This window comes from Helobdella robusta (assembly GCF_000326865.2).
Source record: "Helobdella robusta unplaced genomic scaffold HELROscaffold_77, whole genome shotgun sequence".
Taxonomy (NCBI): Eukaryota; Metazoa; Annelida; class Clitellata; order Rhynchobdellida; family Glossiphoniidae; genus Helobdella; species Helobdella robusta.
The window spans coordinates 346,251-359,771 of NW_008705439.1; the positions used below are offsets into that span (position 1 = coordinate 346,251).

The following is a 13,521-nucleotide window of genomic DNA, read 5'->3' on the forward strand; positions in this document are numbered from 1 at the left end:
GAAAACAACGATATGTTAGTTTAAGATTTTGCTATTTTTATATCTATGTCCGTTAAATTTTATGAAAATCATAAATTTTAAATGATTTTCTTTTATTATTTTATTTTAAATAATTTAATATTAATTTAGTTAACATTATTAAATTAACTAATTACTAAACTAACATCATTTTATAATTAATTTTATTATTTATGTTCTTATAATATAATGACTACTAACTAATACTAATGCCATGGCTACTAAAACTAATGCTAATGGTTCTATTTATTACTATAGTAATATAGTTAGTATAGGAATAATTTGCTAATTTAATTAATTAACACAACTGTATTCATTTCTCAAATTCAAAACCATCTGTTGATTCTTTTTTTTAACTTAAGTGATGAGTATGACATCATTCCTCTCACACCAAGAGCAGCTGCATCACAAGATGAACCCAGTGGTCATTTTGGTGGACATTTTATGGCGGAGAAAAACAAGATGGCCATCGATCCGTCTGCTGCAAAGATGTTAACTTGTTTTGCCAACTTTACTTTCAATGATATTGTTGGTCAGCTGAAAATGAAAGGTTACCAAAAAAGTTGTCTGGGTATGTTTTATTAATATTAATTAATAAAAAAGACAGTATATGTTTTTTATTTTAATATTTACTTCTATTTTAATTGTTAATTAAATTAAAACCCAATTAAAATTATTTCATGAAAAAATTATCAAGAAACATCACTGCTGCTAGATATAACTAGATGTCTGGTGATGTTCGTATATGATCACTCATCTGCCTGGAATTTTAGGTTGTTTCAATTTAAATTTACTTTTTTTATGGAAAAAAATATTAGATAATACACATTTTAAATTTTAATTATTTGATGGGTATTAATAGTTATTAAAAAAATTAACTTTAAATTATTTATTTATTCTATGGTTATTATTTACATTTAACTCTTTATAAATTAACTGTAAAAGAAGTTACTATTATTTTAATATTTAATACAAATATAAATAAATAAATAAAATAGAATAGAATAATAATAATTTTAACAGGAAGTCAATGCTTAAAAAAAGCCAACTAAATCACGAAGAAGAATTGAAATTTAGTAAATTAGTTCTGTGTAAACATCCCAAAAGCCCTGAAACATTTCACCATAGGAGGTTCATTCTTCAAGATTACCTAACAGTTCTAAATCTATCAGAATGTTCTAACAACAACAACAATAATAATAACAACAACAACGATAGTAATTATTGTTATAATAATAAAAAACCCTGTATAAAATGTAACTTACTAAAGAGTGAATTAGATCTTTGTTCGATAGTTGCCAAGAAATATAAAAACAATTACTGCTGTTGGTCACATAGAATATGGACTCTTAAGGAACTGAGCTGTGACTTGAAAAAAGTTTGATGAAAATTATTATTTAAGTAATTTTTTTAATTAAAAATAGTAAAAAAAATGTATTTCATAGGTGTTGCTGAATGAGCTATATAGGCATGATGAAGAAACGTTACATCACATCTCTGATTACTCATTCTATCACCATTACCACTACGTTGTGATCTTACTTATGAAGAGTACCATTATTGATGATACTACTACTACTGCTGCTGCTGCTTTTGCGGCTGCTGTGGCTATCACTACTAAAACTACTACTCAAAATTGTGGTAGTACAGATACTACTTCTTATAATAATACTACTGCTGTTGAAACCAATTTATCTACTATGATAGCTACAAATAACGCTACTAATAATTCTAATATTATTACTACTGCTAGTGCTGCTGCTGCTGCTACTACAGCTGCTGCTGCTGCTGCTACTACTAGTAGTATTGATCTTTCTACAGATTACGTCGTCACTTTACTACTGGATGAATTACAAACGGTAAATAGTAATCTGGAGTTTTACAATGGTTTTCACGAATCTATGTGGTATCATAAGTATGTTTGTTTTCACTATTTTATTTTTTTTTAACTAATTAATTTATTTATCTAAATAAGTAGTTATATTATCTATCTATTAGAATGAAAAATTAAAATTTATTTGTTTTTCCCATAATTTCAGAAAATTTATACTCTCCTGCTTAATATACATCTTAGCCAGTAACGACCAGATGAAAGAGTTTTTAAAAATTCGCGCCGAAAATTTAAACATAGAATATAAATCTAGAGTAAATTTAAGCAAAAGTTTTATTAAATTAAGACACTATATAAATGCGGATGTGAACGCTTCGCCTAGCAGACGGTTTATATTAAATGATATATTTTCTGGTAAAATTATGGTTAAAAATCAGAGTTTATTGAAGAGATTAGAGTTAGTTTGTGTTAATGAAATTGATAAATGTTTTTCCAGTGCTAATTTGGATTCGAATTCGTGGAATTCGATTTTGGGATATAGATATTCGGTTTGGTTTTGTAAATTTATAGTTGATTTTTTTCGAAATTGAAACGTATTGACTGTGAGTTTGTGTTTAAAATACTTTGATTTGTTTATAATAAAAAACGCTAAAAAATTCTTGTTTACTATGTTTTTTTTTAAACATAAACAGTCAATAATCGCATGGTTACAAATCGGAAAATATGAATTCAAAACTCAAAATAAAGTTGCTAATTCTAACTTTGACATGCGTTTTACGTCAAATAAGTGCCTGTCTTGTGAGCGATGACATTGTGGAATCAGATTACAAAAAGTCTCTGAGAATTGCGGTCGTCATGCCTGTCGACAGGGTTCCAATGAGCGTAAGGTTGAGCAAGGATGAAATAACCATGGCAGCCCTTATGGCCGCAACAAGGGCCCTTGAGGAATGTTTGATTGACGTGAAAGGATCTAAAGCAGTTCATTTTGGCTTGAATAATATTAAAATTATAAATGAAGATGTCAATCCGTCGGTTACTTTGCGCAATTTAATCAGTTGGACTTCTGATTCTGATGGAGAATATGTAAAACATTTCATTATTTAATCAGTTAATCAATTAATTGAGTAACCTTTGTTATTAATTTGAATGAAATTTGATTCCACTACTAGGATATGCCTTTTATCGTCGGTATAATGAATGACAATACATGTTACACGTTGGGAAAGTTCTATGCAACGGAAGGTAAAAATATTCCTATAATATCGATCGGTTGTCGGAACCCGGGCTACTCGATACACGCCAATCTGATGCAGAACATTCACCGAATCGGCGGTAGAGATGAGAGTTTTATCGAGTCGATTTTTCTCCTACTGAAGCAGCACCCTGCTTGGAAGAAAGTTATTCTATTCTCTTCAACCGACTCCACGAGTGTTCTCGCCTCGAATATCATTAAAAAGAAATTTGAAAAGTTACGATTACTCTATAACACAGAAAACGGTCTACATTTGGTTGACAGTTTTAGTCTGCCCGTGTGCACATCAACGAAGGACTCGCTGATGAAAATCAGGGAGGAGTTTTATGTGCATGGGAGGTGGGACCTCTTTGAAGCTGCCCTTGAGTTTCTCAAGTTTTCCAAGTTTAACGCCAATGGTTGGTTGGTTGGTTGGTTGGATTTAGCTGATTGGTTGTTTGTTGGCTTTTAACATTACTTGATGTTTGAGGTGTTAGATATTTCTACTTTTTTGCATAATTTTGTCAGATTATTGATAATTATAGATAATATAATTTATAATTATGCCATAATTAATAGTAATAATTAATAATATTCTAAGTATTTATACTTGTAATGCCCGACTGTGGTGTGGTGCAAGTCATGAGAGCGGCCAAGAAGCTTGGCATGTTTGACTACGGCTTTTATATACGTTATGCCTTTATTACCTATGCCTTCACTAATGGTAATAACATTTATAATAATATTTTTATTTATTATTATTATAAATAATTATTATCGTAACTAATATCAATAATAGTATCAATAATAGTAGTTATAAAAAAGTTAGTAGTAGCATGATCTTGCCGTGGTGTTTTAGTAGTAGTAGTAATTGTCGTAGTGTTACTGCTATGATTAAGAATGATGATACCACAATCATCTTTTTTTATTGTTGTTACTGCGCTAAAAAATGATAATAATAATAATAATGATAATGATAACAACATCATCATCAATTGTAGTATCATCAGTATTATATAATAATTTTCTACGTCCAATCACTCCTTTTTTATTTAAAAATTTAATAAAAACACGTCAAAAATGTGAACGATTAGTGAACCCGGAAGCTCATTTTAAGGAATCAGACCCTGGAGATGTGGCGGAAACTAAGAAGTCGTTGGAGGGTCTCCTGACTGTGAACATAAACCGACCCCTTAAGACCACCTGGTTCAATTTCGACGAAAAGTTGAGGCTATTTAGAGACCAATATAACGCGAAACACGGCACCTTTTATGAATTAAGTGTAAATTGGCAGTTAATTAATTACTTAATTAAGCAATTAATTAATTGATCAACTATTAATTAATGTGATTTTATTTTATTTAAATAATAATTTATAATAATTTTTAATTTAGTTTATACAAGTAAAAATGTTAATTATAGTCCGGTGTAGATTATTTTTTATTGGCCTACTTATCTTAGCTGGCAATTATCAGATTAGTCAAAAGATTCACTAATTAATTGAACCACTAATTGAATAATTGAGTGACGTAACTCACATCACTACCCAGTACAACCTCGATATCAACACGGCTCTGGTCTTTGACGGAATCTACATCCTCATGCAAGCCATCCACCACACTCATAGCGACAACAAGAGCCATGTAATATGGGACTATAGGGCCATCGATAAATTCATTTACGAACTGCCCACTGACTTTAGTCGTAAGCTGTTACGAGAATAATTTTAAATATTATTCAAAGCTACACTAATTATATGTTTTCAGATATATTAATAATTATGATGGAGAATTATTAAGAAATTATTAATAATAATTTTTACAAAGTTCCCAGTAGCATATCTGCCTCGCGCGGATATTTCTTCAAGTACGCCAGTGGTGCATTCAAGGTTCACCGCGAAAAATTTTGGAACCCTTTAAGGAAGGAATGGATCCGGATCAACATGAGATTTGTTGACCTTGCCGTCGAAATTATTCAGCAAGGTCAGTTGAAGGTCATATACGAGATCAACGATCAGACTTACCACGAAATGTTTGCCGACACCAGAGGCTTAGTGAGGCTGAGTTACTTTGCGAAACACCTGAGTAACGATCGGCTGCATGACTTCATCGTTCGGATAAGTACCCTAACCGAGATAGATCCCAATATTTACGAACCAATCGATTATGTGAAAAATTCGCCTGAGTTCTCGACAGCTGAAGCAAGGCGTATTTTTAGAAGATCCTCCCAACGACATGTAAAAAATCGACACCGACGATACGACTCCTGGGGAACGAACCACACAATCTCGACTAACGACTCGGATGCTGAATATTTGTTAGACGAGCATTCCGTAAACGAATCCAGCTGGGACTATCCAAATTTCGAGATGGATTACCTGAACAGCGAGGAGGAAATCTTCAAAAACTGCCCAAATTGCGACATCAAAATCCCATGGAAAAACCTTCACAACGTCGTCTTAAACAACACCAAACCAAATGAACTCTTCCTACAGCCAGGAATATTTCGGTGGCCAGGGGGGTACATTGTAGCCCCCAGTGGAGAGTTAGAAAGTATTGTGGGCTGGGCCGACCAGAAGTCTTACAGCACCACCAGGCAGAGTCTGGTTGTGTTTTTACGTACGTAGTTTCTCATGGCAAAGAAAAATTTTATTTAACGTTTCAACTTATACATTTTGCTTGTTATAATTATTCTATTCTAATGATAATAAAAATAATGATATTAAAAACAATAATAATAATAATTATTATAATTATTGTTATTAACAGTGGTTCATAACAAGTCACTCACACATTTCGTCATATACATCGCCACCTTAACCTTCATAATGGCTTACAATGTCTGGAGTTTTAATAAGAGGTGGTTATTATTGTTGTTATTATTGTCATTATTATTATTATTATTATTATTATTATTGATGTTATTTATAGCAAGGGCGCTAGCAGGAGCAGTAACGTCATCAGGGACGAGGGCTTCAGGATCAGGTGGAGCGAAATTGAAACGCCGGACAAGGATGAAGTGAATGAATGAACGAATGAATGAATGAACGAATGAATGAATGAACGAATGAATGAACGAATGAATGAACGAATGAATGAATGAATGAACGAACGAATGATTGACACAAATTTTATCATTACCATCATCACCGACAGTTCAGCAACTACAACGTTCTCATGCAAGAATCGATATGGCACGAATCGACCGATTTTATTCGGGAGCCGAATAGAAAGTTAAGCCGGTCCGACTTTTATACAGAAGTCGGTATATATAAGGTTCCTCTTAGTTTTAGTTTGGATGCATACATACATACGAGCAAATTCCCTCGCACACGCACGCACACAAACACACATACAGAAGATACATTACGTATTTTTTCTAGGCTCAAGTTTGTTCGATTTTAAGGATAAACTCTAATATAAAGCGGATCAATTTTAAGAATGGTAGATTTCTGGACGAACTGAAACAAGTGTCATTTCATTACATCAATTAAAATTAAAACAAAATTTATACAAATTAACCAATTTTATTTTAAAATTCCATTAAAAACCTATTCGCATGTAGACCAAACGATGTCTACGACAGCGCCCTAAACAACCAAAACCGAAACAACCACAAACTCCAAAAAATGCCATAAAAATCTCACCAGATGGCCAACATAAGACACCAGAATCTAAATTTATTTCTCGGCGTCTGCCTAGACCTGCCTAACAGCTGTCTAATGTACCTGTACAACAAGTTCGGCAGCCTCACCGACCTAATAAGAGAGCAGAAGATAAGGCCGAATTACGACAACAAACTTTCCCTTGTTCTAGACATAACTAGTGTTATTATTACAATTTTTATTATTATTATTACAATTATTATTATTATTGTTGTTGTTGTTGTTGTTGATGATGTTGTTGTTGCCAGGGTATGGACTATTTGCATAGGTCTCTCCTCAAGATCCACGGACATCTCAGCAGCAAGAATTGCGTCATTGACAACAGGTTTATCGCATCTTACTCGTTCTCATTGTAAAAATAATAAAATGTAAACTACATAATTACTTAATTATATTTGATTAATTAATTAGTCAAATAATTAATTAGTAAATAAATTAGCTAAGTATATTATCATTATCATCATTGGCCATCTGTATAAAATGCATGTCATATATTCTCTTGATTGAGGCATATTATATAACATTACCGAATAAGTAGTAAGGTAATAGTATTAATTATAATTATCATTTATTTAAAAAATATAAATTATATAATTGCTTTCCCGCCATTTTATTGCAAGGTGGACCTGCAAGATAACCGACTATGGCGTCCATCAGCTACACGTTGAAAAAGTCAGCAAGGTTTACAAGAATGGTGAGTTAAATTTTTGACGTTAGTGGTATCAGGGAAGTGCCAGAGGCCCAATGCTTTAAAAATCAACATAACTGTCAATAAAAATTTCTTGTGAGCGGCATAGGGTTCCTTTTTTTGGCCACGCCTCTGGTTAACCTTTTAACCTTTGTTGTTATTGTCTAATGGAATGTTTACACATCCATAGAGAGAAAGAGATAGATAGAAGGATAGAGAAAAAAGAGTTGGTGGAAGTAATAATGTTAATTCGTTTTATTGAATAAATCTTTAACTTGAAAGAGAGAGAGAGAAGAGTGAGAGTAAAAATGAGAGAAAATTTCAATAGCAATATAAAAAATGATTTACATTACAAACACTTTTCAGTGGCAGATGCCCTCTACCTGGCCCCGGAGTTACTTCAAATTAGTAAAGGGAATTTTTTATCGGAGCAGGGCAGTCCGGAGGGGGACGTGTACGCGTTTGGGATAATCATGCAGGAAGTCATCATGTGGGACGTGCCGTACGCTATCGAGCGCCAAAATAAACCTATTTCACGTCTGCTCTTGCTCTTCTTCTTCTTCTTTTTCTGATTATTATTAATGTTGCTGTGGTTATTGTTATTTTTTAATCAATTTCGGCTAACGCCAATGCAAATGACATTCAAACAGCAACATCAACATCAAAAACTAACAAAACCAAAAACACGCGCAGAAATTCTCCGCCAGGTGATGCTGACGACCATGCGCCACCCCATACGCCCCCTCATCCCTGAGAACCTCTGCTCGGACGAGTGGTTGGAGCTGATGAAGAAGTGCCTGAGGCAGCAGCCGGACCGCAGAGCCACGTTCGCCAGCATCAATTTTGATTTCAAAAAAATGCTCAAGGGAAAGTTTGTCGTTGTTTTCGTTCGTTGGGTGCGGTTGGTTGGTGTTGTGTTTGTTATTCTTCTCTTTCTTTCACACACACACACACGCACACACACGCACACACACACACACACAGACTATCATAGTAATACACACACGCACACATACACGCACGCAGAACCGTCCACATAATGGACGTGACACTGGAAAAGCTGGAGAAATTGAACGAGAAGCTACAGATATTGGTGAGTAGGAGGACAGAGGAGTTGAAACAAAAAAAAGCTGAAGTCGAAGCCTGGATATTCAACATTCTGCCTGTGTCAGTTGAAATAATAAATTATGAATATTTAATCATCTAATTTAATTATATTTTGTTATATTTATTTATAATCATGAATCTCTATTATAATTTTTTTTGGAGGTAAAAGAAAAGTTGTTGCCTAGCATTTTATTGTATTTATGTTCGCATCGAGTTGTTATATTTATTCTTATATTATATTCTGCTATGTTGTATGCACGGACACACACACATACACACACACAAACAAACATACGTACACACACACACGCACACACATACATACGCATACACACACACGCACACAAACAGCGGGATAGCACGTGCAATGTTGAAGAACAAGACAGTTCACCCGCAAGAATTCGAAGAGGCGACAATCTACTTTTCGGACATTGTCGGTTTCGACATCATCTGCCAGACTGGGAGTCCAGCTTTCATCGTTGACTTTCTCAACAACGTTTTCCGCCATTTTGACCTAGTTACGGATAAATATGACCTATATAAGGTTGGGCCACGTGTCTTATAGATTATATTGGAGTGAATTTTTTTTTTAGACGAGACGTTATTTCCAAGTGCACGAGTCACGATTCATTTGAAAATTACCGATTAAATTCTGTCTAATCTCTAATTCGCAACCAGTGCGAAACGACAAAGGACGTTTACATGGTGGCCAGTGGCGTTCCCAAAAAGATCAGACACCACGCATCTGAAATCGCCACAATGGCACTGGACATGTTCACGACGATAAACAAATTCGAAATACCGGGTACAAACAATAACGTTCTACAACTGAGAATCGGTCTTCATTCCGGTACGTATCGGATTGAACAATTTTAACGATATGTGACATCTCTAACGATAATGGGACATCTCTTTTTTCCTTAAAGGTCCCGTAGTGGCGGGAATTCTCGGGACGAGTTTGCCCCAATACTGCATCTATGGCGACAGCGTGAACACGGCGTCAAGAATGCAAACAAGTGGATACGGTAGGACGAACGTGATTGGCCGTTTAATCAATTGTTTAAATAAAACCAACCAATAAGAAAAAGGTATGCAGATTAGTTCAAATATTTTCAACCAATCAGCATTGAGAATACACATGAGTGACACGACCAACAAACTCCTCCAGGCCACCAACGAATTTGACACCATGGAGAGGGGGAAAATTGAGGTCAAGGTCAGTTGGGCAAAATATTTGTATCCGACCTTGACATTCTGAATAGCATAATCATTGCAAACCTAGCGACTATACGAACAGTTTCATCTAAAAAACAACAGCATGACCAACATTTAATAAAATTTAACCAATAGGGCAAGGGGATTATGACGACCCACTGGCTACTGGGCAAGAGGAACACGGATCTGTACGTGCCCGACCCTACCCTGGCTGCAGCGAGATGGATGCACCATTTCAAATGAGTGACCCAGGGCAACAACTTTTGCAACGTGATGGTATGTCGTGTGATAAAAATTTATTGTTCGGTTACTTCTGTTTGTTTTTGCAATGAATTCTGCCTTTTAATCATTGTGTCGTGTTGTACTGAGGAGGGAGTTAAAAGAATACTGTACTATCACATCGTAGGTCGTCATAATTTAATTAATTATTTAATTAATTCAACGAGAACCTTTCCGTTAATTAAGTTTTGTATTAATTCTTCAAAATAAACAAAACAACGAAAGATACATATATATACAAGAAAATGTATACACTGGATGAATGAATGAACGAATGAATTAAAGTGAATGAATGAAGGGTCAAAAACGGTGTCTGAAAAAGAAAACTAAAACATGTGTACAGTTTTAATCGATTTATTTCGGCCAGAACTGTACTTGCGACAGCTTATTTCTTCCACAACGGTACTTTGAACTTGGCAGTCCTCATATAAGTACTTAGTTGGTACTCTACGTCGCAGGAATCTTCTACATCCACTGTCCCCCTGATTATTTTGTACACTGCACAATAAAAAAGTTCAATTTAAAATTATTATTACGTAGTAAACAAACTCGTAATAAACTAATCTATTGAATGTAGAAAAGTAACAATAAAGTAAAACACACACACAAACACACACACACAGAGAGAGAGAGAGAGAGAAACACATACGTTTCATTTCAAATCTTGGTCCTATTTCAGAGATGCTGAACTTCTTATCAACTTTCTTGCTGATGTGGTGTCTTGAAGAGAAAAAAATATTAGAATTAAAGATTAAATTCAAAGATAAATTGATAAAATATTTATTTGTTTGTTGAAAATTTCATAATATTCAAAGGTAAGAGGTATGGGTATGTTTAAGACATATGGGAGAAAAAACCTAAATGAGATGTAGGTGCCATCTAGCGAGGTGAAACTTATAATTCTCTTGCTATCGTCCTTTGCAACCGGAAATAGATACCTCAATATGTCCTTCACCTTTGGTGGTTCATTAAATTATTATAATTATTATTATCGCATGATAATTTTTTAAAAATAATTTTTAATATTCAATATATAAATTGAATGCAATATTCCACCTACCTCTTTCGTCAATTAATCTTCAAAAATAAACTCTTACTCTCTCTCTTCCATTCTTTCACACTCAATCATTCTCTTTCATTCTCACTCTTTTTCCTGTAAACTATCTCTCCAGTGTCCTCTCTCTCAGCTTTCTCTCTCTCTCTCTCAGCTTTCTCTCTCAGCTTTCTCTCTCAGCTTTCTCTCTGTCTCTCTCTCTCAGCTTTCTCTCTGTCTCTCTCTCTCAGCTTTCTCTCTCTCTCTCTCTCTCTCTCTCTCTCTCAGCTTTCTCTCTCTCTCTCTCTCTCTCTCTCTCAGCTTTCTCTCTCAGCTTTCTCTCTCTCTCTCTCTCTCTCTCAGCTTTCTCTCTCTCTCTCTCTCAGCTTTCTCTCTCAGCTTTCTCTCTCTCTCAGCTTTCTCTCTCTCTCTCTCTCAGCTTTCTCTCTCTCTCAGCTTTCTCTCTCAGCTCTCTCTCTCTCTCTCAGCTTTCTCTCTCTCTCAGCTTTCTCTCTTTCTCTCTCTCTCAGCTTTCTCTCTTTCTCTCTCTCAGCTTCCTCTCTCTCTCTCTCAGCTTTCTCTCTCTCTCTCTCTCTCTCAGCTTTCTCTCTTTCTCTCTCTCTCAGCTTTCTCTCTCTCTCTCTCTCTTTCTCTCCCTCTCAGCTTTCTCTCTCTTTCTCTCTCTCTCAGCTTTCTCTCTCTCTCTCTCTCAGCTTTCTCTCTCTCCCTTTCTCTCGCTCTCTCTCTAATGTTGTAGAAACTACTTGTTAAAACAACAGCTACCCACCCTTTCCCCCAAGTTAGAAGTGATGCTATCGAACATAAGCAGTGGGTACTCCTCGGACATCTTCCCAACATCAGGGATATCGTGCCTCATGACGACGTTTGAGAGGTTGAAGTAGGCCGTAGGTCCGTACGGCAGGTGGCAGACGATCATTTGGTCTGCGTGCGGTTGTTGTGGCGTTGTTTTTGTTTGTCGTTACAGTTGTTAATTAATTAATTAGTTAATAGATATCATTTTTAATTGGTCGTTATAGTTATTAATCAATTAATTACTAGAAATCATGTCTAAATTATCATTGTTTGTCGTTACAGTTATTAATTAATTAACTAATTATTCTATAGAAATCATGTCCAAAAAATCAGAAAAAAAATTATTAAAAAAAAAACCAGAAAGAATGGAAAGAAAGTAAAAAAACATTCACCAGGACTGCCCCTTGTTTCAGAGAGAATAATCAAATCAGAGTAATCATTGGCCCGCAATGCAGCCATCAAAGTCTTCATGTCATGGTTTCCTCTGTTTATTCTCTTTGAGTTTGGAAACATCAACCTGATTTCCTGAAATTAGGCAGACGTTAGCGTCGATGATTTTGTTGATGAATGTGATGCCAATAGGCAAGACAATGATGATGACCTTGATGGTGGTAAAGGTGAGTGAAAAGATGATGATTACAATATAAATGAGTATAATGTGTGTGAAGTCATTCAACAAATAAAAAATGTACTTCCAAAATTATTTGAAAAAAAAATGAAATAAATAGGCAGAGAAAGAAAGAATAGATAGATAGATAGAGAGAGAGAGAGAGAGAAAGAGAGAGAGAGGGGGGGGGGGAAGACAACATACTTTTGCAAACTGCTTCAGCCTGGATCCAGGGTCCCTTGACGTGGTGACAATAATTTTGGGGTCGGCAACTCCAGCCCATTTATACTCGTTATCTTCTTGTGTTGTTACACCTCAAACAAAAATTAATTAATTAAATATTAATAAATAACGATGATTATTATTATTAAATATAAAACAAATTATCGAAATATAATTTAAAAAATAATTTTAAAAAATTATTCACCTTCGCCGCCTTCGTCTTCCCAATCCAGACTCTTAAAAACATCTATGGCCTCCTTTCTCAAGTTCGTGGGGATGGGTTTAGATTCTGAAATTATAGTTTTGAAATATATGTTTACTTTTGAAAAATATGTTAAAGAAGACAATTATATCACTAATATTACAATAAACTGATTAACTCATAAACAATAATGGCAAAAATGACATGATTATATGAACAACAACATCAAAAACAAAAAAAAAATAAAAAACAAAAATAACAAAGATAAAAAATATAAAAATAATGCACCATCAACAGATTCTTTCACTAATTTTTTCTTCTCGAGAAGTGTGTTATCCCTATCTTCAATGCTCCTCCTGTAAATAAATTCTCGCATCTCCCTTCTCTGTCTTTTAAACTGCAGATGAAAAAAACAATTACAAATTTAAAATTGTATTCATTTTAATTGTTCATTATTTATTTTATTTAACAATGTATTATTTAATTAAATTAAAAATAAATTAATTACAAAAATCCACATGTGCAGTTCACTGAGTTCATTTTTTTTAATCTAATTTCATTTTAGTTATTTAATCAAATTTAAGAAAAAACACTGAAAAAATTGAAAATCA

At 34.2% G+C, this 13,521-nt stretch overlaps 3 protein-coding genes across 3 annotated transcripts; 2 read left to right on the forward strand and 1 right to left on the reverse strand.

Annotated features, from left to right (window-relative positions):
- Positions 1 to 2,572: 2,572 nt before the first annotated feature.
- On the forward strand, positions 2,573 to 5,706 carry HELRODRAFT_181907 (hypothetical protein; the record flags this gene model as incomplete). The annotated part of the gene is made up of 6 exons (XM_009031684.1): positions 2,573 to 2,881; positions 3,019 to 3,499; positions 3,682 to 3,804; positions 4,175 to 4,362; positions 4,631 to 4,784; positions 4,907 to 5,706. 6 exons carry the CDS (start codon positions 2,573 to 2,575, stop codon positions 5,704 to 5,706), a joined length of 2,055 nt encoding a protein of 684 aa, XP_009029932.1.
- A 1,023-nt stretch (positions 5,707 to 6,729) lies between these two features.
- On the forward strand, positions 6,730 to 9,997 carry HELRODRAFT_90075 (hypothetical protein; the record flags this gene model as incomplete). The annotated part of the gene is made up of 10 exons (XM_009031639.1): positions 6,730 to 6,906; positions 6,993 to 7,096; positions 7,746 to 7,969; positions 8,126 to 8,303; positions 8,459 to 8,599; positions 8,891 to 9,083; positions 9,218 to 9,389; positions 9,466 to 9,564; positions 9,664 to 9,755; positions 9,890 to 9,997. 10 exons carry the CDS (start codon positions 6,730 to 6,732, stop codon positions 9,995 to 9,997), a joined length of 1,488 nt encoding a protein of 495 aa, XP_009029887.1.
- Positions 9,998 to 10,418: 421 nt separating this feature from the next.
- HELRODRAFT_90119 (hypothetical protein) lies at positions 10,419 to 13,310 on the reverse strand (the record flags this gene model as incomplete). Its single annotated transcript, XM_009031644.1, has 8 exons — positions 10,419 to 10,531; positions 10,683 to 10,753; positions 10,891 to 10,988; positions 11,854 to 12,008; positions 12,272 to 12,404; positions 12,691 to 12,800; positions 12,914 to 12,997; positions 13,199 to 13,310. Coding segments are annotated over 8 exons (876 nt in total), but the record flags the coding sequence as incomplete, so codon positions are not given.
- Between the last annotated feature and the right edge of the window lie 211 nt (positions 13,311 to 13,521).